The 27,853-nt window shown below is 30.8% G+C and overlaps 2 protein-coding genes across 3 annotated transcripts; both read right to left on the reverse strand.

Moving 5' to 3' along the window:
• Window positions 1-8,433: 8,433 nt before the first annotated feature.
• Window positions 8,434-9,579, reverse strand: LOC112750086 (uncharacterized). The gene has a single exon (XM_025798619.3). It carries the CDS (start codon window positions 9,502-9,504, stop codon window positions 8,674-8,676), a length of 831 nt encoding a protein of 276 aa, XP_025654404.1. The 5' UTR covers window positions 9,505-9,579; the 3' UTR covers window positions 8,434-8,673.
• A 7,873-nt stretch (window positions 9,580-17,452) lies between these two features.
• On the reverse strand, window positions 17,453-24,695 carry LOC112750087 (uncharacterized). Of its 2 annotated transcripts, none has more exons than XR_011873342.1 (7): window positions 24,011-24,526; window positions 23,507-23,637; window positions 23,329-23,366; window positions 22,668-23,233; window positions 19,686-19,796; window positions 18,640-18,803; window positions 17,453-17,821 (listed from the first exon to the last, which is right to left on the reverse strand). XR_011873342.1 is itself a non-coding variant. In XM_025798620.3 (7 exons), exons 1-7 carry the CDS (start codon window positions 24,056-24,058, stop codon window positions 17,765-17,767), a joined length of 993 nt encoding a protein of 330 aa, XP_025654405.1. In that variant the 5' UTR covers window positions 24,059-24,695; the 3' UTR covers window positions 17,453-17,764. The 2 variants fall into 2 exon arrangements, 1 of the variants encoding a protein (XP_025654405.1); XM_025798620.3 differs by having other exon boundaries at window positions 18,640-18,702; window positions 19,707-19,796; window positions 24,011-24,695.
• Between the last annotated feature and the right edge of the window lie 3,158 nt (window positions 24,696-27,853).

Here is a 27,853-nt window from a genome sequence, read left to right on the forward strand (position 1 = left end):
AATCTATTCAATTCATATCCAGGGTATTCAATCTCAATGATTTCTTTAATTACTCCATAATAATAGCTCTCCTCATTGCAATTATCATCTCCCTTAATACAAATTCCAACATTGAAAGTATTTTTACCAACACTTCAATTTTCTGTGTGAAACTTAAAACCATTTACTATATACCAAAAATAACTGTGCATTTTTTTACTAGGATCCCATGCCAGGTGGTGTAGACTTTGATTCATTACTGAATTTCTGATATCATGAATCTAGAAAAGATCCAAAGTGTTAATAACTAACTTACTTACAAAAATGAAAATATTTAACAAAAAATGCTAGGAAACTTACATAGTTCTCAAACCAATTTAGTGACCACAACATTAGCGATCGAATTAGTAACCAACCACGTTATTCTATTTACCTATAGATTGATTGCAAAATCGGTCGCTAAATCAAAAAATATCAACCAATTTTGTGATCAAGAGTCCCAAGGACATTCCTTCCTTTGTTTTGGTTGCTAATTCGATCGCTAAATTAAAAAATAGCGACTGATTTTAGCGACCATTTATATTCTAGCTGTATAAAACTAATCAGTCGCTAATTCGGTGGCTATTAGTGACTGATTATGTTGGTCACCAAAATTAGTCGCTAAATTAACAATTAGCAACCAATTTAGCGACCAGTAATTTAGCGACTGAATTAGCAACCAAATAGTTGTTCACCCTATTTCACCATCAGTTGCAAAATCGGTCGTTAAAATAAAAAGTAGTGACTGCTTTTGTGACCAACAGTTCCAAAGACATTATTTCCGTTTTGGTTGCTAAATCGGTCACTAAATAAAAAAATAGCGACCGATTTTAGTGACCGATTTTACTTTGGTTGTATTTAAAACTTATCGGTCGCTAATTCGGTGGCTATTAGCGACCGAATTTGTTGGTCGCTAAAATCAGCCGCTGAATGTAATTTAGCGACCGATTTAGCAACCAATATTGATTTGGTCCAAGAAATTTTATATCAGTCGCTATTAGCAACCAATTTTTTCGGTCGCTAAAATCGGTTACTATTCCAGTATATTCTTGTAGTGGTATGTGTTAGATATAATTATTTATATGTCTTTATCTATAGTTTAAATTTTTTATTTTGTTGTACATTTAAGTATTTTTGTCAACCACGTCCAACCAAGTTGGTCTAAATCTAACAAAAATCACTCGCATAACGTACGCGTGAATCATATACTTTTTATTCTTCGTACTCTTTCTTCTTCTTCGCACATTTTTTCCTCATCGTCGCTCTTTTATTGTTACTGCTATTATATGGTCTTTTTTCTTCTCCTCCTCTTCTTCTTGGTGATTATTGTAGTATTTTTTATTTCTTTTTTTTATTTGAGTTTTTCTTCTCTTTTTTCTTGTTTATACTCTTGTTAATTAAGAGGGTAAAACAAGAAGAATTATGAGAAAGTGAAACAAGAAGGAAAAGATGAAAAAAAATTTCCTTAATTTTGATTGAAAAATTTTTTAACCGTGACATAGGTTCTTGCTAAGAGGATAAAAGAAGAAGAAGAAGAAAAAGGTGGTGGTGGTGCTGGTGGTGGTAATGGAAGAGGAGAAAAAAGTATAAATAAAAAATCAAACAAAAAATGAGGAGAAAAAAGAGAAAGAGGAGATGATGATAATAATAATGAAGGTGTAGGAAGAAGAAGAGGAGGATCGGAGAAAGAGAAAGGAGAATACAAAAAATATATGTGCATACATAAATTTAGCTTGATTGAATTTGATTGTTTAACATTTATATTAAATTTTTGGAATAAGTAATTTCATCTATGTAATAAAAAATTTAGAGTTTGATCTTATTACTCTAAAAAAAATAATTTAAAAATAGAAGACAACTAGAAAAAGTATATATATATATATATATATATATATATATATATATATAATCAAACTTAAAGTATCTAAACAAAACTATTATGTGAGAAAACTTATTAAATATGACTATTCATGTAGCTTCAATATTTTTTAAAGTTTTTCATTCAATTAGTTTCATGGGATTTACTATATACTCTTAATATTGAGCAGTATTATTTTGAATATTAAATAAATAAATATATATATTACGAGATTATGTAAGTATTATTAAAATTATTAAAGTTATATTTTTATATTTTAATAATATTTTTTTTAAAATTTTGTTAAACAATAATTTTTTTAATTTTAATAATTTTTTTTAAAATATTATAAACACTACTATGAAAAACATACTAAAATGCAATATATATATATATATATATATATATATATATATATATATATATATGAAGAGTATTCCGTTTAATCCATCTAGTTAAATTATTTATTTATTTATTTATTTTCTTTGTTTTTCCATCAGTTATCCCAAAAAAAAAAACAAAAACAAAAAAATAGAGAGAACAAAAAATCAAGGGCAGCCAACAAATTGTTTTTTCACCCTGTAACCTTTTCGTTTTTGATGTATCTTCAACTACCCACTATATTCTAATATTGTTAGAAAGAACAAAAGCTATTGACTTTATATAGTTTTCTCCCCCAATCTCCAAGATCTTAATTTTAAAATTATTGTACTCTTTCAGCACTCATAAAACTAATAAATATTAATAAATAATAAAGCCATTTAAAGCATGTGCCCGGCGGCTGGTTAATTAAGAAAGGAGAGCTCTATTTTGTCTTCTACTTAATATTTGACAATGAATAATCAAACAAACCGATGAGTGTGATATTTATATGTAAATTTATAATTAAATTAATTTATAGATAGGAGTTTAGGAGAGCGTAATGCAGGCTTATTAAATTAATGTTATACTCTAATTAATGTTAGGTTTGTTCTGTTACAAACATGAATGCTGCCAAAATTTCATTGAGGCAAATAATCAAATAATAAAATTCGACGGTAAAAGCTTAGCTTAGATACAAGTATATATAGAAATGTAGTGGTTTCTTGTTAGAGTGGCACATGGAACCTCAAAACATGGCATCATGTTGATTTGATCCAGCATGCAACCAATCAGACTTTTAAAACAATTTTACTATTCTAAAAATTTAAGTTATTAAATAAAAGAATATAAACAATTATATATTAAAAAAAGAGTAAATTTAAATATAAGACGAGATAAAAAAAAAAGATAATTATATGAATTTAATTTGTTTATCTTAAAAATATTGTATACATATATTTAATTATATATATTATGACATTTTAATTGATTCTTGTTTTTATTATTTATTATTTGAATAGTTATTAGTGCATCAAATTTTTAGTGATTGACCAAACCTTGTTTTGATCCATAAAGTCTCAAAATAAAGCGTTATTTCTCCTAGCTAGAATATCAAAATTAGACTACAATTTAATAATGCAAAAAAAGGATAAATTAAAAACTGATAATGTACAACGTATAATGAATGGAAGAAAGGATAATGCATTAAATTAAAATATTATCACAAAAAAGGGAAGATATCGTAGTCGTAGATAGGCTAAAAAGAGAATGCACTATATAGATGAGGATAAGCACTATGACAAAAAAGAAATGATTATCTAAGCGCCAATCAGATAATGAAGTCAAATTAACAGTAAAACGAACGAGGATAAGTATTTTAATTTCATAAATTCAAGTTAATAGATGTTGCAAAGGTATTGGTTCAATGATCATCAGTTGAGCATATAAGGACGTTAACCTCATAACAAGGTATATCTTCAATAAGATTCCAAACCTATACATCAGTGTAAAGCACATAGCTAGCTACGTGATGATGATCACATTTATTAATCACATGTCTCTCTTAAATTAATGGGGAGAGTGAAATTTTGCTGGGGCGTAATATAATAGATACAAATTAATCATATTTATTCTTTTAAATAATAAAATACAATTACTTTTACTTATAAAATAATATATATTATTATGGCCCAAATTTTACAGTTGGATGTAAAGTATCCACACTCCTTTTAGAAGTATAATGAGGCTATAGGATATTCAATCCAAATTGTATTCCTTTAAATTTGGCAAGAATTTGGTACAAACGGTAATGTTACAAATATAAGTATTTTTGTAATAAAGTCTAATAATTAAATTTATAAGTTTAATAAAGAAAAAGCATATGTATACGCCATTGCTTTTTTTTATACTTTCATAATACATGAATTTTTGTTAAAGAATACAAAAATTAATTAATATAATATAAAAGTTTTTATATATAATATAAAAATTTGCACATAACATAATTTTATTGATATAGTATAAAAATTTATAGATATAACTCATAAATATTTATATATAATATATAAAATTTTATTCTAAAGGTATTTTGTTAGTTGAATGAGTTTATATTTGGATATGTGATATTCTAAAAATTTATGTGTTGCACACTAACATTCTTATGATATTTACTTAGATTTATATATTGTATACTAAAATTTATATGTTGTGTATATTTTGTTAGTTTAGTGTCAATATTTAAATATATAATCTTTTAAAAAAAAATTTATTAGACATCAATTTTTTTATATCGTACATCAAAATTTCAATGATGTATATCAAAATTTTTTGTGTTCTAATTTTTCAAACATATATATATATATATATATATATAAAAAGAAAAACATGAAGAAGACCATGACGATCACAATGATAATAATAATAAAAAAATGAGAAAAAAATCAAATAAATAAAATATTAAAAAAGTACATATGTATACTAAGATAACTTAATTAGACTTAATTTAAAAATACTTGATCGCCTAACTTTATTATTGGTACAAATTCCTCTCGTATCCAAATATATAAGGTGAACGTCCAAAAAGGAGTATGTTATTTTCTAATTTTTATACCTGTCAAACGACTAATAACTTAATTTGTCAAAAATTCACTATCATTCTCGTCTAACTCGAGAATTATGACTGATCAAAAGTCTACATCTCCTCAAATATCAACTCATATAATTATTACTAAATAATTAGTGTTTTTGTTCCTAATGACGTTACGAAAACATAAATTTTTTAAAATTATGTTAATTTTATTTTGATAGATTATAGTATAAAAAATTTATAAAATTAAACTACTTTTATAAAAAAAATCGTAAAAATAAAAATTTTTATTGACTAAAAAAAATAGGATCTCTATCTGTAGATAAAGAATTAAATGATAAATTTTTTAGTTATTATTTTGATATGAAAGAGTTTAATTTTATATTAAAATAAATTTGAAAAAATTTAATGTGTATATTTTTATATTTGGTTAAGTGTTAAATCTGTTGAGAAATAAAAATAATTAATTGTAGCAATTTATGATACTATGTAATTTGTACGTCCGGACAGTATGTATAGGATTAGCTGCTTCCAGTAACAGACCCAAAAAAATTTAAAAATGGGGCAAAAATATATATCTTAAAATAAATTTTGTCGATTAATTATATTAAAAATATAATAGAGATATAAAATTTAAAAAGAGTTAATGAATACTTTCATTCTTAAAATACTATTTATTATATATAATTTATATAAAAAATATGTTTTTATTTCTAAAATTTAAACTTAAAATATTTTAATTAAATTATAAATAATTTATCATCATAACTAATTTTATTTTTATGTATTTTTATATACATTTAATAATAAAAGACTGAATCAATTAGCACGTTAGCGCCTATTAATATATTAACATTTATAATTTGAAACTATAGTTGTGTATAAATATCATAAAAAATAAACCTATATATGAAAAATATTTTTATATCAAATAATAAAAACTTAATTTACAATTATTTTTCTCTTTCTTTTTGAAATAATTAATTTTTTATATATTTTTTAATTTAATTTTAATATACTGTTAGATTAAAAAATTTATACATCTATTTAATTATGTATTATAATTTAAAAATATCTTTTAAATTCATCACGTAAATAATTATCTAAAAGAATAAATATAATCAAATAATTATGTAAAAAAATATACATATTTTAATATATCAAAATTAACTTTCATACTTTTACATAATTATTCTACTACTCATTATAATTTTCAAATATTAATTACCTCACATTAAATTAGAAAGTTTATTTTTTATAATCTTTATGACATAAGATACTTTTTAGTCTAAAATAGTTATTACAAGTAAAATTATTTAAAAGATAAAATTAAAAATATTATATTATTTTAAAATAAAAAATATTAATTAATAAATAAATACTATTTTTTATCTCAACTAATTTTTTAAGACAAGAAAATACTGATAATTTTACTTATATTTAAAAAATAGAGATTTAGTTTGGTAATTAACAAGTTGATTGGATTTAAAAAATTATATTATCACTATTTATTAATTTTTTTTATTGAGTTGATTTATTTACTCCTTCTTAATTTTGATATTAAATCAAATTTAATAAAATAAATATTGTTATACGTTAAATTTAATAAAAAAATTATTTTTAACATGGATCTCAAAATAAATTTTTATAAATTTTTGTGGGGCAAAAAAAATTACATTAAAACAAATATATTAATTTATATAGAATTATTATTATTATTATTTTAAACTTAGTGGGAGCAAGTGCCCCCTCCTCGAATGCCTAATCCATTCCCCCTTCAATGGAATTTTTTCGTTTCGTAGGAGGAGAAATTACCAAATGTCTAGCATTCCCTCACGCTTGGAGCTAATGAATCCTTTAAAAAAAAAAAAAAAGAAGATTATGCATGTCTTTGTTAAATAAATATTAAGTAATAATAACATGGCGCTTCGAGTTTGATATTAATTTTTTTTTTCAAAAATCATTCGTGTCTGTATCGAAAGAGTAGTATGAAAAAACCCATAATTATCATTTTATATGATCTATCGAAAGCCTATTTCAGTGTCACAAACTATTTAGCTTTCAGTTTTTACATCGGAAAGATTTAAACAATATTTATGTTATGCAAGAATATATATATATATATATATATATATTCTAACTATTTAAAAAAAAGACACTTTGGGATTACTGAATAACAGACGAAATAATAAAACAATGGAACCATCATAGTATTTGAAAAATATTTGTTACTTAAATATAATATTTTTTCTACATATATAAAAATATAATTAAAAATTAATATAAAAGAATTTATATTGATAATTATAAAATTAATTCAAAATTTTTTTTTTGAAATAATTAAATCTTAATTCTAATTATTAATAATAACATTAGGATTCTCTCCAAATAAAAAGTAATAAATATTCGTAGGAAGAAAAGTAAAAATATAAATTAAAAAGATAAGCAGCAACAATTTAAAACTAAATAAAAAAAACAAAAAAGTATGCATATAACGATATGTTTTTTTTATGTGAATAATATTATAGAATTATTTTTAATTATATTTAATTATAAATTTAATGTATTTTTTATAATTTTATAAATTTATTTAAATTATATTATTTTAATAATTTTATTTTTTATAGAATAAAAAAGTAAATAGAGAAAGAAGTAGAAGGGAGTTTATTAATTTTGGAGGAAAAGATTTAATTTTAATTGTAATAAAAGAATATTTCGTGACATATTTTGATTTGTCAAATTAGTAATATAAAATATAAAATATAAATTATAAGTTATATATAGAGTAGAAAGGGTAGAGAGAAATAGAAAAGGGGAGAGAGATAGATAAGAAGATGGAGGAGGGAAGTTTATTAATTTTGAAGAAAAATATTTATCTCAATTTTAATGAGAGAGTGTCATGTGACATATTTTGGTTGTTAAATTAGTAATATATAATATAACTATATTTTAATTTCAATTTTAATATTAAAGTTTTAATTTTAATTTAATTTAATTTTAATTATAATTAGAGAATATTATGTTACGTATTTTAATTGTCAAATTTATAATTAGTCATTAATAATAATATATAAGAGAGATAAAATCAATAAATTAAAAAATAAGAAATATAAAAAAAGAGATAGAGAAGAGAGAAATCTTAATTTTAGAAAAAAAATTTTATTTTAATTATAATAAAAAAATGAGACGTAATAGATTTTTGTTGAATTAATAATATATAATAAATATGAATAGAAAATATAAAATAATTTTATGTATAAACCCTTGTCTTTAATTTATTATCTTCTCACACGATATATCGAAGCAATCATGAAATTACATGGGTAATCCATATTTTTTCCTTGTAAATTATATACCATGTTATAGCTTGAAATTTAATTTATTTTCATTCAGATTATATATTAGCATGCAACTAACTAGGCCTTTCCAAAAGGTTAATTATTTGCATTTAATATTTTAATTAACACCCTTTACATGCAACTAAGCGTTCTGATATTAAGTGCATGCTCCTTCATATATCTTATAATAATATGCATAATTAAACGAGATAGTAAAGGAAAATAAAATAAAATAAAATAAAGCTTCTATGTTATATATGTACAGCAAATCATATACAATTTCCAATGGTTAAATTATATTCTTAAAAAGAAAATATTACCACAAGAGCTGTATTATAATATTTTCCTAAAAATCATCACTATAATGAACTGTGAATTTTGTTCTTTTTCCAGATATATGTTTGAGATTCATACATTTGAACAATTCATCAAGAAACCAAAAACATAGAAACTATAAATAAATTATATATATCCTGTATGCCCTAATCAATAATAATAATACTACTAATAAATTAGGCCCTTTTTGTATTTGACTCCAAATTGAGACCTAATTGAAGATCCAAAGCTTTGTTATTACTACTATGGCTTTGTATTTGATGATTTGAAGAATCAAGAAAGTTGCAAGGCTTGAAGATGTTGTAGGCCCTATTATTATTATTATTATTATCTATACTAGTATTAGAGAAATTGAACATGCAAGAATCTTGTTGTGAAGAAGAAGCAGCTTGATATGATGATGGCAGAGATGAATACCAATTACTATTTGATGCTTTCTCAACCAAAAAGTTTGAATCTTGATCATTGGGGTTGAAGCTAATTTGAGATTCTTCACAAACTGTGAAGTCAGAATAGTAGTTGTAGGAAGAAGGATCATAGAACCAAGGTGTGTTATTGTTATTATGATTCTGATTATGGTAAGAAAAACCATGATAATTGTTGTTTTGGAAATTGGGTTGTTGAAGATAGTAGTTTATGGTGGCTTTCCTTGCTTGAAGCTGCAGCCTTTTCTTCTTCATCCTCTCTTTCTTGTGAGCATTTTGGTGCCCACCAAGTGCTTGTGAATTTGCAAATTCCTTCAAACAGTATTGGCACTCAAACTTCTTCTCATTATTATTATTGGTTGTGGTTCTTTGATCTTGTGCTGTGGTTTTGTCCCCTCCTGAAGAAACTGAGTTAGATGATGAATTCACACTTTCATCTGATCCTTCTGTAGTGTTAGGATCTTTCATATTGTTTGAAGGTGGATTCAGCTCAAATCCAAATAGCCTTAGCCTCTTCTCCACAGAATTATTGCCATTTTCACAATCCCATGTGGGAGAAAGATCACACACATCCCTTTCCATTTTTTTTCCCTCTCTCTTAATTATTAGGTTTGGGGTGATATTTTGAAGTAGAAATGTACTATGATTAGTTGTTTGGCATGTGTTCCTTTTATAGAAAGTTAGAAACCTCTTAGGTTATATCATGCATTGCATCTATTAAAATAACTTTAATTTAGTATTTTTTTAATAAAAATATTCTATGTATATACAAAAAATCAATTATCCAATCAGTTATCGTATATTTGTATATAAATATAAATATTGTTTAACTTATTTTTAAAATATATTGTATACTACAGATAATAAATTTTTTATGTACACTTAACATAGTTATTTTTTTAAACAAAATTTTTGTCTATTTTTATTATTAATAATTTGATTAATTTAATTTTAATTTATAAGTCTTATTAAAGAGTAATATTTTTTTATTTTTTATTTTTATTTTTAAGTAAATTAAAACTCAAAACTTCATTTCTCATTAATAGATTAAAATATCTATTCGACGATCAGTAATCTGATAAGTTGATATATCCATTAAAATAATTAGTTTTTTAATACATGGGCAGCATAAGGGGACTACCCAACGGATCAATAGAATAAAATAGGAGACTTAGAAAAATGAAAAAAAGAAAAAGTCAGATAAGAAAAATTAAAAGCCGTCTCTCATGCAATGCTTTGTTATATATTAAAACAAAAATATTATTCGTTGATTAAAATCAGTTATTAAAATTAGTTATTAATATATTTATATATAAATATATATATATATATATATAATTTATTTTTAATATATATTTTTATTTTAATATATATTTTATATTAATAGCTAATTTTAATAGTTTATTTTAGTATATACATATCATAGTTGAATATTAAAAATACTTTCATATTGTATTAGATACACCTCAAACTTCTCAATCAGAGAGGATTCAGTGTGATTAAATTAGTATAGAATTAGATGGTTCATAAGCACTTAATAATAATTATAGTTCCACTTGGGGAGAAATCCTTAATTTAAAAAAGAGATATATTCCATGCCTAAGACATGATTAAAGTTATTAAACTAACTGTAGCTGCAAAAGTCAAAGAAAGGAAGGGTGCACTAACTTTATAACATATCTACTACTGTACTAAAATGCATATCTAATAAGATTATTTTAGTAACCAGCCAATGACTTAATGGCTTCATGTATTGTCCGCTAACTAAGCTTATAATAAATTAATATATTATTTTAGAGAATGGCACAAATAAATATTATTATTGTTAATATGGATTCCTAGCTATATATATATATCTAGGCTAGTCTATCTAGTCCCATTAAATACAGTTAATCCAATTTAAGTAATTAATAAAAAGCTAATTAACTGTAGAAATGTGATTAATCAGCACTAAATGAAGCTTCTTTTGTAATTATCCATCCCCACCACCACCCACAACCACATTAAAAAGAAGATTATTAGTCTGTTTTTCTTGACCATGTTTTATGAATGTGATATATATAAAAAAAGAAATATTATTATTTTTTTTCCTAAATGAAGGAATAAAAGAAGTGGTTGATGATGTAAGCATATATTATATACTACTAATTAAGAGTCTTCCATAAGATCTGGGCATATCTTCTTAGAGCAGGCAAAGCCTATATTTTATACAACAAATGTTTTCAGGTGAATGCAAGTCATCAACTATAATGTTATTCAAATAATAAACTTAGCATTTGCGTTAGACAGTTGTTCTAGCATGGACCCTACACTATGTTGCTTTTGGGACAATTTAGAAAAAAGATTAGATTGTGTTTTTATTCCATTGTCTATAACTAGATCTTCCATTGGTTGACTTCTTCCACCAATAAATCTCTCATGCCAATCAATTCCCACTCCTTTCTCCCTCTATCTTTCATGTTATTCAATTCATTAACATGATTTAAACATTTAAAAAGAAATATTGATAAAATTTTAAAATAAAAATATTCTATTTAATTATAGTTTTATACCATTAGTGGTTCTTGGATTTTTTTTTTCAGTGGATATCTTTAAGATTAATTGTGACGCTAACTATCTTAACAATGGTGATTGGGTTGATTTTACTTGTGTTAGCAGAGATTGGAAGGAAAAGTGGCAACGAGGCTGTCTGAAAACAATTGAGAGTAGTAGTATTTTGCAAGGAGAGTTGCTTGCTATTTGAAGAGGCTTTTTTTTTAGCATGGAACTCGGAGCAAGAAGACATTATATGTGAGACAAACTATGTGGAGGTCTTTACTATTGTCAATAATTTACAAAATTACTATGGTTTTATTGATCCTTTTGTGTTATAAATCCGAGATATTATATATTGAAAATGGCGTGCTGATCTCCGATTGATCTTGAGAGATGCAAATACAGTAGCAGACATCATGGCAAAGACTGCAATGAGGACCATTTCTCTTCAAGTGGAGCTTTTGTTACCTTAAAAAAGAGTTTGAGAGTAGTATTCAACCAGGCTGCCTTTTTTAAGCAGTTTCTTATTTTTTTTTTTTTTATTTCTTTCTTTGTTATTGGTTGTTTTCTTTCGAGTCACCAAAATAAAATACCTCTAAATCAGAATTCAAGCTATAAGTGATGAATGCTCTCACCACCATTTGTTTGTCGACTAATAGTAGAGAGTCTGTACTAGGGGTGCACAGACCCGACCCGACCCGGTCCCGAACACTTTAGGGGTTAATTTGGTGTGATTTCATCGGGTTTAGGGCCGGGTAAGGGTCTCAAAAATAGACCCGGTCATTATTTCGGGTCGGGTCCGGGCCATAGCTCGGGTCACCCGAAGTCGGCCCGGTGGCCCGGTTATCATACATAATTAATATTTTGTGTTATTAGTGATGGATCATGACTATTCTTATGTGGAATTTAAGTATTGTAAACCTTAATATTTTTTGTTATTAGTCATTATAAGACTATAAGTTAATGTTTTATTTTTAGAATGCATAAGACTTTAGACTAATGCATAATATTGTGTTATTTGTATTGATTTAAATATTTGGTATTATTAGACAATATTAGTATTGATTGTGGTTTTGCTTTAGTATTGATTGTGGTTATGCTTTAATTTTAAAGAAGGGTTGGTTCTTGTTATATTTTTCTAAGTGAATTTTACCATGTTAAATAATGGTTGGAGTCTTAGAAATTTGGATATTTTTACATGCTAGCTTACAAGAAGGTATCAACGTAATGTAATGTTAACGGCCCGGTTTTCACCCGATTTTCACCCGGTATAATTGTGGCCCGAAAGTGTATTGGTTTCATCGGGTTTAGGGTCGGGTTCGGGTCTAATAAATAGACCCAGTGTATATTTCAGGTCGGGTTTGGGTCACATCAAACCCGACTTCACCCGGCCCATATGCACCCCTAGTCTGTACCCCAAAAACACATGTCGTAGCAACATTTTCAGGGAGGATAAGTTCTGTGGAACGTTTTAAAATACTATTTAAAGAGTACCTAAAATTATCAGAAGAAAACAGATGATAATCAACGAAACACTTCAGTCAAATATAACAAGTTAATAATTTCAACCTTAAAATGAGAATTTGTCTAAATCTAAAAATGATAAAAATGAATATTAGCGATGATAATAATTTTAATGTTAAATAAATAAATAAAACATTTTCTTAATTGTTCCTTTTCTTGCATTGCTTTAGGAGGAGAATTCCAACTAGGCATGCTGTCATGTAGCATTTCACTATCCTAACATGTGGAATAAAAAGAGAACATATGGGTTGTGGAGTCTAAGTGGGTGGGTTTAATAATTTTCAATCTAATTCCATTTTCATTACACGTTAGTTTGAGAATCAAACCATGGTCCCTACTCTATCAAGCTAAACCCAAAATAAAAATAAGCTTTGCTCTCCCACCACTGGGTATATATTGGTTTCACTTTTGGACAAATCCAAAGTGGTTTATAATTCTAATATTTTATTTATCTGGGGGGCCTCATAGGATACCAAAACTGACTTGGGGAGAAATTAAATGTACTGGAATATATGATAATTCAATCATGTCATGTAAGATAATGTTACTTCGGAGAAACAACACATTGTTAGTTTGGAATGATGTCTACTACTTATTAAGCTGAACAGTGATTAGTGATGCTGCATCAAACGCACTTAGACAATACAAGTTATGTTAATTAATGTTATCAATTAAATCATAGGAAAATTCAACCGTCACTATTTTGTTGGCTAGTAGAGTTGTAAATTGTAACTACCTCGTCAAGACTCAAGACTGTGGCTGCTGTATATGAAATTAGGAACAGGGACTTCAGGGTTCATAGTGTTTGGACCTACTTATTATAGCCGAATTGTTCATAGCATGACATCAGATACAGTACGGAATATGAGAGTCTTCTTGGTTCTTAATTAAGGCTTTGGGAATTTTTTATTTTTTATTTTTTACCGTCAGATTTCTATTAATAAATATCATTACTAATTTTCTTGTTAGTTTATAAATATCTCAATAAGTGGGTGATGTGGGTATAAATTAGCTATCAATATATTTGTATATAAATACACGTGTTTGTTTAATTTATTTTCAATATATATTTGTATTTCAATATATATGTTATAATACGTTCTTTGTCTTTTTTTTTTTTTTAACTTGTAAAAATCATTAATAAGGTTTAGATTATTTTAACAATATTTTTTTATTTCCAAAGTTGGACAACTCTTATAGCTCTAACTAATCATTTAGCCCCATGTCAATAAAATAACTAAGGTTTTTAAAAGCGGGGCATGAGAGTTGATAATTAATTATCATTTCCTGTCAATCCTTACAAGTTACAAGTCGCCAAAAAAAACCTAGTTAAGGCTGAAAAGTAGTACCAAAGCAATGTGAACCATTGTCAGAAACTGTTGAACCTAGTTGATGTTGAAATGAGACATCATTGTTGGTAGGTATGGAAAAGATATACGAAGCAGTATCTACATACTATATTAAAGGACATGGTAATAGAGCTAACACACGATCAACCTACTACGCTGCTTTTTTTTTTTTTTTAAATGCCTATATATGCGACTATATTTGACAAGGTTAGAATTCTAACCCACAATGCTATATGAAATCTCACTTTTAACTATTGAATCTTATTGAACGACTAGACACTCCGTGCATATAAAATTAAATTCAAATACGGATGAATTTATGAATACCTCAATGCTATTTCTCATAGGTCCTCAGTTTATGCTAACATATAACACCTCCTTTTCTGGGCATAATAATGCAATTGCTCAAGGCATACACCTACCTCAAAACCCATTTGGTGTAGTCGTGTTTAATTTGATACAAGGAATTAAAAATAAAAAAAAGAAAAAAATAAAAAAAAAAAGAAAAAAAGAAAGAGAAGGCACATGAAGACCAAAAAATTTTAAGTCATTGTAGGACAAGAGGGGCAAATTATACACCACAGCAACAGCCTTTGAAATTTTGTTTTACGAAAGCCCCAGTTGGAATTATCAACGCAAATTAAAGTGGTAGACTGTCTAGAAATTGCTACCGCAATTAGCTGATTTAAAAGAAAATCACTTTGAATATATTTTATATAGTGGCAAAACATGTAAATGATGGGAAAAAAAAAAACAGCACAATTAAGAACGTGTCACTAAAGTTGCATTTGAAAGAAGAGGTAAATACCAAATCGGTACCTGCACTGGCAAAATGGTACCTAATTTTTGTTATTGACAAAATAATCCTTGAAAGATTTTAAAATTTGACAAGCGTACCCACGAGTTTGTCGGAACATATCTCCAACAAGCACAATGCTGACATAGCCACTACGTTTTGATGACATGGCAAAAATACTCCCCCACCCTAATCCTTCCCCTCCAACGCACTCCTTCCTTCCCCTTCTTGAATGCACTCTCCCCCCTCCCCAATTCTACTCCTTCCCTCCCCCTCCTTAACCCTAATCCCCCCTCCCCAACGCACTTCTCCCCTCTTCAATCCAAAATCCCCCCTTCTGAACCCTAATCCTTTTCTCTTACCCCTTTGAACCCTAATCCCCTTCCCAACACGTTGTCTCACACTCTCAACTCACTCTCCCCCAAAACGGCAGTGGAGTTCAATTTTTCCAGTCTTACAGTGTTACCGACACCGCACTGTCGCCATCTCGTCGTCGGGTCTTTTGTGTCCGCCAGCGTCGTCTGTCTCCTTCATTGACATTTCCTCGTCTGTGCACCTTCATTGCTGTCGCCTTCACTGCTTGTATCTGCTTACTGCTCGTCCCCAGTCGCTGCCCTGCCTCCTCTGTCTGTGTTCCATCTTGGCTCTGTCGTGTCGTGCCTCCTCTGTCTCTGGTGTTCTTCTTCTGGCCTTGTCTAAATCTGCTTCTTGCTTTGGTGGTGTCTGTATTAAACTTTATTTTATTTTATTTTGATAATTGTATATGAAATTGTTTGTTTTCTCTAAATTTTATTGTTATTAATCTTTTTGAATGGTAAATTAACCTAAAAATTTGGGACAATTCATGATTTGGGACAATTTTGTTGATGTTGAGGTTGTTGCTGTGAGTGATGGTGTTGAGGGAGGGAGAGAGGAGTGTGCGTTGGGGAAGGAAGAATGGTGGAGATTATTGTTGCTATTGATATTGAGGTTGTTGTTGTTGCGAGTGGTGGGGTTGAGAGAGGGAGGGGTAGTGTGCGTTGGGGAGGAAGAGTGGAGGAGGTTGTTGCTGTTGATGTTGTTAAGGTTGTTGTTGCTGCGGTGGTGTTGAGGGAGAAAGGGAGAAGTGTACATTGGGGAGGGGGTTATGATGGGGCGGGGGCTGCAATGGGAGAGAAGCGTGCGTTGGGGATGGGGGCTGCGATGGGGAGGGAGGAAAGGAGAAGGAGTGTGCGTTGGGGAGGGGGTGATTTGCCAAATCACCAAAACACGGTGGCCACATCAATATTGTGCTTGCTAGAGATTTGCTCCAGCAAGCTCGGGAGCAGGCTTGTCAAATTTTAAAATTTTTTAGGGACTATTTTGTCAATAACAAAAGTCAGGTATTATTTTGTCAGCGTCAGAATTTTTCAGGTACCGATTTGATATTTACCTCTTGAAAGAAACTAAAATTGAGAGACTGCAATTGAAAAATACAAACTGAGAAACAAAGATTAAATTAAATTTTTGTATTGTATTTTATGTAAAATATACTATTATTAGTTTAAGATAAATATAGAAATTAAAAAATAAATTTAAAATTTTAAAAATTAAATAAAAATAATTTTAAAAAAAATATTAATAAAATTTCAGTTTCTATCTCCAAACATTTTAATCCTGACGGAATTGAAATTTTATGTCCCAGAACTAAACTCAATCCCAATCTTCCAATCTCAGTCTCTGTGAAAATAAACGCTACCTAATATTTTCTAAGCACACGTTCAAAATATTCATTAGCTACGCAGCGCCAATTATTCCACGTTATATGACTTGACTTTTGATTGTAAGAAAAGCAAGCAATTGCATAGTTGCCGGGAATATTGAGATCCACTGTTCTGCCGTCTTTCTTGCGAAGTATAATAATCACTGTTTATTTTCGGTCCCAATCAGGAAAAAGAAGGCATACAGATATTTTTGCACCATAAATTGTAGAGCCAAATGCCGTGTTTAAAAGGGAGGTAAACTTCAAAGCATCAATGCCATGCACTTTTTGGTAATGACACTCCTCACTCCAAATCTTGCTACTCTAGCAGGAGTGTGATACAGACCGGTCATACTCGCTCACTTTTTGAAGTTTTAGACATCAAACTAAGTTACTATTCCTTACCATGTAGAACACAATCAACATATTAGTCTGGTGTGTGGAGTGTCACAATCCAATGGTAGAAAAGAGTAGGGAGTTCGACTCAAGTGTCCAACAAGAATGAGAAGTGTCATTTTTCTTGATAAATAAAAGAAATATTGGAGACATTTTAATACACTCCAAACCCATGCTCCATGCAAAACATTTATTTAAGACAGTTAGATATCGATCAACCTTAGCTCAGTATAAATTGATTCCATTTCCTATTTCTTCAAACGAAGAGGAGAGAAAGGACAGAGTATGTCACAGATCAATATTCCCCAACAGACTACAATGTTAACAAATACTTGTTTTTAAATGCAAAAATGGGGCACTCAAACCCCATGTGAGAGAGCGCATGTTGTACAAACTGAGATATGTACTTTACCATCAACCAAAAAAAAAAAGAGAGAAAAAAGATAAAAAAGTCGAAACAAAAACCAATAACCTGGTGATCCAACCATGTGTTAAAGTTTACTTCATGTAGTAATATCAGTATCACTGTTGACGTTTTGCACGAGGCAAGAGAGCGAGAAGAATTTTCTTTCTTGGACCCTGCAACAGAAGCAAGTTCCATCAGACACACATGACACCACCATATTTCCGTCGTTTACTCACAAGATGCAGCAAGCATACATACCAATATGCATTAGTGAATGAGTGCATGCACACACATATAGGAACATCTACACTAGAACAAATAAAGACGAGCAGAATCTTAAACTAGTAAATCTGCATCAGGTTCAGATTGCAAAATGGTAAGGAATGAATTTAGCCTGGACTGAAATGAACTTCCATATGCTTTTTTGGGAAGATTTTTGTCAGATGTGTAAGATCTAAACAGCATATTTCCCTGAAGTGTGAACGAGGGATGTTCACAGCTTCCTGTGAAATAGCAAGGCATAGAGATTTTTTGGGTTACAAGTCAGTGAACGTTTGAGATTTACATTGAACACAACTGTAAACTATAGATAATATGGTGCAAGCGGGAAATAGTGGGTACGGGAAAAAGCATCTTCGTGAAGGTTACATTGGATATGAGATTGTTTATGTTTTATATGGTCAACAACGAAATACTTGGACATCCGATCTGCAGATGGTAGAGAAAGAACAAGAGAACAAATGGAAATCGATGATATTGGATAAGGCAGATTGCACTGAGAAGATGAATCCTCCAAAAATGAAATTGGCAATACTAAACATTCAAATAAATAAATAATTAAAATAAAAAATTAACAATTCCAAAACATTGGGAAATCCAGCAGCACCATTCCCCTAACAAAGCCCATACAATGTTGTCTGAGATACACACAATATAGCAATGTGTGATCGGAACATATTCTAATAAACGGAACTTAAAAAAGGACAATTACCATAGGAATTCCAAGCTCCTTGAGGTCATGTTCTCCCATCTGCTTCAATGCAGTCATATCTACCTGCATGGACACATCAGTGAAATGCCAATTAGAAACACCCTAATTCACAGACAATGCATCAAAATCATGACGATCTTCAATAATTTGATTAATTCGAATATCTGTACTTATAATGTTAAGATACAATCATTTGAGCACACAACCAAACTGCATTAATGAGGAGTCTGACTACATCAATATTAATATAAGTGAATGGAACTCTCTTAATTGTCAGATATGAGTGGAGCTAAAATCTTATTGAATCGTTTTACGAGAATAAAAGTTTCTCAAATTCTTTCGGGGTTTTGAACCTTTGAAGGTCAATCTAAGAGAGAAGGTAATATATGGGCTAAAAAGTGTATATAATTTTGGCATGATCAATTACTTTTTAAGGGCTAAAATTTTCCTGTATGTTTCTTTATATACACACACACAGACCAAAAAGGAAAACAAAGAAAGAAGAAAACCTTATGTTAACACTCCCAATTTACATAAACGGATGCAGGACATTCCTGGTTACCTAGGATCCAGGGAGGGGCTGCACCCCAAATTTACATACCTTTCTATAAATCAGAATACATATACACTAAATAAGATAGCAATTTGCAGAACCCAAATTCTCAGGTGATCCACCATTTAATAAAACATGAAGCATTATACATGTCAGTAATATTTTGAAACTTGTCTCCCAACCCTAGTAGAAAAAAAGCTGGTTGTTACCATGAAAACAAATCAGAGATAGCTCACTATAATTCAATAATGCAGTGAGAATAAAGAATAAATTGAAGAAGCAGAATAGAAATAAAAGAATTAAGCCAAGTTGCAAAATACTGCGTAAAATGATCACTTCAAAAGATCTCGAGATTTGTATTTAGCATTCACCAACAATTTTCTAGAGTATAATTCTTCTAGCAGCCAATTACCAAATGCTATTAACATTCAAGTTGAACAAATAACATACAACAACAACAAAAAACCACACAATTACATTTGAAAAAGGATACATAAACAAATGAGTTACGTACTTCTTCAGCCTTGAAGAGAATGGCATATTTTCCCAGTCCTAGAGCATGTAACAGGCCATCAACAGTTTGGTGAGATTGCTGTTCGTCACCCTATATGATAACCAACAAAGCACGTATCAGGACAGATTTACAGAGAATCTATTCAGATAATTCAACGGGAAAGGTGAACATTTTTCTGCGACTTTCACACCAAAAGCCGCCCCTTCTTTTTTTTTTTTTTTTAAATAAAACACTATCATTACAATTGAAAGAAGGATAAGACCAAAAAATGGGAAGATAAGAGATCCTCCTTACAAGTTCTAAAAACCAAACAAAAGAAAAAGCTATTTATGACGCAAAGCTTTTAAATATCTCAACATGTTTGAGAGGGAAAGTCCTTTGAAAAGATCATGAGCTTTACAACAGACAGAAATAGAGATGTTTAACACTTAATTTTAGAGTCATGTTAGCAGTGTTTTTAAATGGCGGCGCCATAACGGTATGGCGTGGCGGGTTTTGACCCTGCCGCCATTTACTGGGTGCCGCGATGGGTTGTAACGGGGGGCGCCATGGCGGCCGCAATTGCGGTGGCGCCATGGCGGAACGCGATCTGTATGGCGGAAATAGCGGGGGGGTTTCGGGTTTTCCAAAAAAATCTGAAGGTGGTTTGGGTAATTTAAGAAACCTAAGTCAGATCCCACTAACCACTAACCCTAATAATCAGCCCCTCATTCAAAAACTCCCTCCTCTGCCTCTTCTTCAAAAAAAAAACCCTCTCTTCGTCTCTGTTCTCTCATCTCTGCGACCCAGATTTCTGCACCACGCTGCCATCCATCACCGCCGCTCATCTAGCCGCCCGTCTCTGTTCTCTCATCACTGCTGCTCATCACCTGTTCATCATTGCTGGTTCGTACAACGTGTTTCATCTTCTCTGCTCCTATTTTTTTCTTTTCTCTCTTCCCTACTGCCCCTTCTTTATCAATAATCAGTGTTAAACTTCACTTCTTTCATTTTTGTTCCATTCAGTTCACTATGCCCACTTCTAGACAAGCCCTTGATGTTTTATGTCTTCTATTTTATGTTTTATGTCTTCTATTTTATGGTTTGCTTATGACTTTTGAGTTATGATTTGAACTTGATGTTATGTTTATTTGCTAAATTTGCTACTATATTTGCTATGTTAATTGGATATTTTATGACTAGAAAGTTGCTTATATAGATAGATTTTATAGTTTATTATCTTTGTAATTTTTCTGTATGTTTTTTTGTACAAATATGTGTATTTTTTAGGTAATCCGCCATTTCCGCCATTTTCCGCAACGCCATCCGCTATAACTTTATGGCGGATTTTTGGCTCACCGCCATGAGCCGCCATCCGCAATCAAAAACTATGCATGTTAGAGTGTAGGGGCAGTAAATTCCAACTCTTCCTAAATTACAAATGTCAAGGCCAGAAAATAGTAGTAAATTTACCATCTCAGGAGAGATCATTCTCAAGATATACACACAATCCATTTATCCTCCAAATCCAGCCCCTCACTTACATTACAGAGGCATCTATAACTATACCAACAATCAGGCAAGACAATCATGCAGCCCATACAACGAACTGTTTGATTGTCATTTCGTATTTTTCTTTTTCTTTTGGTTCCATGTTATCAGCTTATCATATCTAAGCATCATGTAAGCTTTTAGAGGAGCATATGAAACCGACTGACCAGAAACAGGTCTGATTAGATATAAAATGGAACAATAATAGCAGTGAATCAGCTAAGTGTTTGAATCGTGAATTAATCGTTGAAACAGGTCCAATTAGATATATGATTCAAATCGCACGGTTCCAACAATTCACAAGCAAGATGTGTTTGTTCTTTGTTGTGTATTTTCAGGTATTTTTTGGGGACAAATTAGATATCAACATTAAAAAAAATTAGGAAATTAATTTAAATAGATCAAAAAGCACCCTCCGCTTCTCAAAACTGCTTCTCTGCCTCCCACTTTCTCATCGTTCTACCACTTCTCTTCACGTTCCCTCTACTCTGCAATCATTGTTCTCTAACCTCTCATCTTCACATTCCCTCTACTCTGCTTCATGTTCTGTCCATGTTCTCTTCGTGCTGTTTTCTGCTGCTCGGTTCTGTTGCTTCTGTGTTTTTCCCACTATTAATGGCTCCTAAGGTGGCTACTGCTCAGCCCAAGAAGACAGGTAAAGAGGATGTTGGTACGGTAATATGGTACTAGCGTCTTGATTTATAATGATTTTTGTAATATTTAAGTGCTTTTTTATGCTTTGGATATATATCTGTTATTTATGGTTTTTATGAATATGGTTGTGTCATACAATTCTAAAATTGGTCAAACAATTCATGTCATGATTAACAATTTGACAACTATGATCAGAAACAGCTAACAACCAGCATATCCATAATTTGTGGTCATCATAGACGGACCAATTTTACAACTATGAACTCAAGGTGTTAACCAAAACTACATTTTACAAACATAGATTCGTTCATTCAAATCCTCACAATGCTACTGCAGATTCGGATTGCAACAAGAGGACTTATGCCCTATCACAATATAATATGCAGATTGCAGAGAAATCACATGTACTGAACTAAAAGATCTCATACCCCTAAATCAGTTCCCCAAGCAGAGAATCATGATTAAGCAATTATATTGAGCCATCCTAAAAAATTATTTTTCTGTTATGATTACTATTAATTGGAATGTTTAAAGAATCTTTTAATATACAACAACCAATTTCACCTGCATAAAGCATTTCTGACTATAATAACACTAAAAATCTTGTGCCATTAAGTCCTGTTTTCATAAACAATCTTTCGCATAAGGAGTAGCCAGCAAGGGCATAAAGGAATCAACCATAGCATCTATCAGATGGTCATGGGGAAAAAAATCTCGAAGACCAAAAGCAGTGTTTTAGGAAATGATATCAAGGGACAGAAGGTAGGTATTACTCACCACATATGAAGCTCTTTGTGCAACACTGCTTGATGGAGGAAGTTGGCCAAGATGAGATGTTACAGGCTTAGCAGTTACAGGAGGCAAAGTGGACATTGTTGAGCGTGCCGCAAAAGATGCAGGTGTAGTGCCAGGAGGCCTTGAAGATTCAACATCCCTAGTTACATAAGGTACCGGTGTAACACTTTCATATGTCCTATTTAGTGGCCTCCTCTGTAGGTCTTCCACATTTCTTTGAGGGGAAATCCTCCTGGAACTACTTGGAAACCCATCTGGTGATCTTCGCCTAATATGGTCCAATGTCCAAGGAGAGTATGAGCTTCTCATGGATTCCATACGCATTAAATCATCAGAACTTCTAGCTGAGGGAATTCGCCTAATCATGCTTGTTTCCCTTGGTTCAAGTTCACGCTGCTTTGAATTAAAACTGGTCATTGGAGAACGAACTGCCTTGGTCAGTTTTTCACGGAGATCTATCTGGCTCTTATCACCATTGCTCTCAGCTCGCTTAGATGCACTTTTGCGCATAAGCTTCAACCGAAGATCATCTTTGTCAATACGCCCATCTAAGTAAATTTAGCCAAAAGATATCAGAAATGCAGAAACGATGAAGCTATGTAAAGATGCAAGAGTAAGTTCACTGCTGAGAGAGCCTAAATACCGTCAAACCCATTTTGTATGCTATTATCTCCTCTGTGTCTGCAGGGAATATTAAAAACACAAAAGTAACAAACAAAATCAAATTTCAATTGAAATTGAATTATACAGACGAGACATCCTAATATGCCTCTGTTACTGAAATAAAAAGTTATATACCACAGAAGCAGCAGTAAACACACCGTTTGTTGTTGCTGTGTCCATAACCATCTACATTATTTCCAATTCTGTCTCTTACAGACCGCTTAGTTCCAGCCAAGGAAAGAGAAGAAGCATACGATACGTCAGCTGAAGATAAATCCCTCTTGACAACCTAAAACTCAAATGGCACAATACAAAAATGAACACAATCATTCATAATATCTTGGAATAGGACCCTATTCAGTGCTCAAAAGTCAAACTTAAGTAAATGGAGGCGAAACAACAAAAATCGCATTCCTGCATTCCCCAAAGCAGAAATTTAACAAAATAGCACTTGCAGAAAATCAATCCGAAAATTTTTAGCATGTAAAATTTATTGGAAAGCACAACAGAAACAAGCAAGTAAAAACAAGGAAATCCCAAAACAAAAACATAAATCAAAGCAGCAGAAATCACACAAACAAGTTCCTTTGAACAGAAAATATTAAAATTATAAATAATAAAATGAACAACGTGATTTTGAATTAGAAGACGTATCGAATTACCTGACCACTACGGCCAAGAGTAATGGTAACTCGACCACTATCGGACATGACGAAACCCCAAACTTTAACCTATCAATGGAGCAAAAATTTCGGAATTCACAACATGAATACGCCAGCAACTCGCAAGCCAGGCATCAGAAGAACTGAGCGAGTAGGAGAAGAACGAAGGGTTGCCCTAACCCTAACCCTAGTTCCATTGGCGCGACCCGAAGCAGAGACGGAAAAACAACCAATAACAACACCTTCGTTGGTTCAGAAGCGAAACGCGTTTCGAGATAGAAGTTCAGAGATAATTTAGCTCACAATTTGGAAAGTCTAGAATCAGAATTAGAAAAGACAGGGTAGCGAGGGTTATTGCGCGGTGCTTTTGCGTAGGAGGAGAAGCCGTGGAGCTCCGAGGTGGTGGTAGTGCTGCGGTGCTAGACAGTGGGGGCGCACAGGGGATTATGCTTCATTCCTGATCGAACTGGGGCCGTTGGATCAGATTACCTTTTTTGTTTTAGATCAGATTACCTTAAGAACCCAGTAGCCCACTAAGGAGACAACAAAATATTTTTAACCCAGAAAGAGCCAAGACCCAAAAAAATAAAGAAAGAGGTGTGGGGTCCAGCCCATACTTAAGTACAAAAGAAAACAAGCCGCCACCAAATACAAACTCCAAAGCGAGAAAAAAAAAAAAAAAAAAAAAACCGCTGAAGCTTCGGTGGGAATTTTGATGTTTTTAATGTTTTTAAATGTTATATGAATACTGTGTTTGGAAAGCTTAGAATTATAATTCTTTTGAGAATTGAATTTTTTTTAAATATAAAAAATACTTGAATTTAAATTTTTGCAAGAATTTTAATTTTTATCTTCAAACCAAAAGTAAATCAGATTAAAATATATCTGATTACAAATTCAACCTAGTAAAATTTGTATTTGAAGTTAAAATATCTAAATTAACTCTAATATAATTTAGTTTTTTAAATATAATTTTTCTTTTTTTTTATTGAGAGTAACAAAGTAATATTACATATATTTTAATTATTTTTTTTCTTTTTAATTCTTTTATTCTAAATTTAAAAATTAATGTGAGAATTCATTACAAGACACACGCCGAATAGCGGCGGTTTTTTTATGGATCTGCGGCAGTTTTAAACTACTGCAAAACAAGATATCAGCGGTTTCAAAATCGTTGCGAGTTAAGTAGGTATGGCAACACCTACCCACGGGGCTAGCCTCCGCCACCGCCTCCATATCCAGTCCCCGTCCCCGCCTTGTTCCCGCCACGGATAACGGGGACCCTGTATCCGCCGGGGACCGAGGACTCCATAGATATCTGCAAATTTTTAAAAAATAAAAAAATGGAAAAATTTAGAAAAAAATTGGAAAAAAATGAAAAAACCATATGAATCATCATGTTCCTTATCTCCAAAGACATTAACAACAACAAAGACATTAACATGTTCATAGTCTCCAAAGACATTAACAACAATAAACAATATCAAACATATCCATAACACAACCAAAGTATCAAACATATCCAAAAACTACAAAGCACAATTCATCACATTGTAGAATTCTCAAAGCTTTTTTCATGATATAATAGTAGTGATGGTAGATTCCGATTTGTTTGAATCCTACATCAAAAAGAAGAATGCAATTAAAAGTTAAAATCGTAAAATAAATCAAGAATAAGTCAATAATATAAAAAAAAAGTATTGTATATAACCTAAAATTCAGAAATATAAATTAGAAATAAAAAATTCAGAATCAAAATCTCATTAACCTAACTCCAGATTAACCCAAAATTGACTCAGAAACATAAATCAGAATAAAAAATTAGAATTACATTAACCTAATTCAAAAATATAAATTAGAAATCAAAATCAGAAATTTAGAAATCAGAATCTCATTAACCTAACTCCAGATTAACCCAAAATTGACTCAGAAACATAAATCAGAATAAAAAATTAGAATTACATTAACCTAATTCAAAAATATAAATTAGAAATCAAAATCAGAAATTTAGAAATCAGAATCTCATTAACCTAACTCCAGATTAACCCAAAATTGACTCAGAAACATAAATCAGAATCAGAAATCAGAATCACATTAACCTAACTCAGAAATATAAACTAGAAATCAGAATCTCATTAATCTAACTCCAGATTAACCCAAAATTAATATAGAAATATAAATCAGAATCAGAAATAAGAAATCAAAATCAGCTCAACCTAACTCAGAAATTCAGAAATCAGAATCACATCAGGGTTGACTTACCCGAGGGAAAAGAGGCAAAGACCAGCGATTTGGCGGACGAACATCGAAGATGCGACGACCGGTGACGAGGAGAAGACGCTGCTCTGTCGTGACAAGGAGAAGACGATGACCAGCACGACGTGACGAGGAGAAGATGTTGCTCTGTCACGACGAGGAGAAGATGACGACTGACGACGACGCGACGAGGAGAAGAAGACAACGTGGCCGCGACGGTGAGCTGGAGAGGTGCAATGAGCGACGGTGTGGGAAGTGGTGGTCGGCGGTGTTTAGGAAGGAGATAGGATAGGCTGAGGGTTTGGTGAGGAGAGGAGAGGAGAGGAGAAGAGACTCTGTCTCTGAACTGAAGTAGTGAAGCACCGAAGGGAATATGTAACGGCTAGGATTTTTTTTTGAATGGCTCACATATGTAATATATATTAGGGATATTTTTGTCTTTTCACATAAATGGAGATTTAACGGGTCTCCACGAGGCGAGGACCTCTATCCCCGCCCCGCCCCATTTATTATACGGGGCCCCGCCCTCCATCCCGCGGGTAAAAACCAGTCCCCGTACCTGCCCCCGACGGATAAATCCTCGAGGGTACCAGTCTCGCCGGGGATTTTTGCCATGCCTAGGGTTACGGAGTGAAGATTTAATTTTGCGGCGGTTCTAAGAAACCGTTGGTACAACCACTACAAAACCAAGGATTAGCGTCGTTTGATTTAAACCACCGCTATTTCAGTGATTGGATTTAAAAAATAAATTACATCGGTTACAAAATTGTCATAGAATTATGTATTTTTAAAAAAAATTGCGATGGTTTTGAACCGCCGCAATTTCATAAACTAGCTTAAAAAAAATTGATTAATTACAATAATTTATACCATTTTTCTTTACTATAACCTATTTTCTTTACATCATATTTATTAAACTTGAGATATTAATATAGAAAACACTAAATAAATAATATTAAACTCAGATAAATCCAAAATGTTAACTAAAAAAATACTTCTTTGTAAAGTTAAAAAACATGATATATATATATATATATATATAAACAAAACTAAGGTGGTAAAAATTTACCTTAGAAAAATTCTAAATATTAAAGCCCCATTGAGAGTCATCACTGACAAATATAAACCATGGGACATATTTCATTTGGATCCTTGTGTAAGTCTTTGCGTCTCATTTTAGTTATTGTTGAGAGTTTCTATGAGAAGGGTTGGAGCATACTGTGCTATCCCATTCTCTTCAAAATTCTGACAATATGAGAGAATGATGGTATTAATTGACATCTTGACAACTCTAAAGAAAGAGTTGCGATAATGTACCCAAGAACCCAGCAAATTTGCAATGCACAGAATCTAAAATGAGGTTTAAATAAACACAGTTGAGAACTTATTTTTTTGGACTCTAAAACTATGTGTTCATAACTGAAAGTTGAATAATCATATCTAATACTTAGTTTTAAATAATAATTCATCTCGGCGTCATACTCGTTTAATTATATATATCATAGAAAATATACCAAAACAAACGAGTTTATGTGCAGCTCTATACTAAATAAATTGCATAGCAGATCCAAGGGAGTAAACTTGATA

The sequence above is a fragment of the Arachis hypogaea genome, chromosome 15 (genome assembly GCF_003086295.3).
Source record: "Arachis hypogaea cultivar Tifrunner chromosome 15, arahy.Tifrunner.gnm2.J5K5, whole genome shotgun sequence".
Classification (NCBI taxonomy): domain Eukaryota; kingdom Viridiplantae; phylum Streptophyta; class Magnoliopsida; order Fabales; family Fabaceae; genus Arachis; species Arachis hypogaea.

Coding starts and splice junctions, on each gene's coding strand:
- LOC112750086 (XM_025798619.3), bottom strand. CDS start 9,504: ATGGAAAGGGATGTGTGTGATCTTTCTCCCACATGGGATTGTGAAAAT.
- LOC112750087 (XM_025798620.3), bottom strand. CDS start 24,058: ATGTCCGATAGTGGTCGAGTTACCATTACTCTTGGCCGTAGTGGTCAG. Junction 23,234..23,328: donor CATACAAAATGGGTTTGACG/GTATTTAGGCTC, acceptor AAATTTACTTAG/ATGGGCGTATTGACAAAGAT. Junction 19,797..22,667: donor CACAAAGAGCTTCATATGTG/GTGAGTAATACC, acceptor GTTATCATATAG/GGTGACGAACAGCAATCTCA.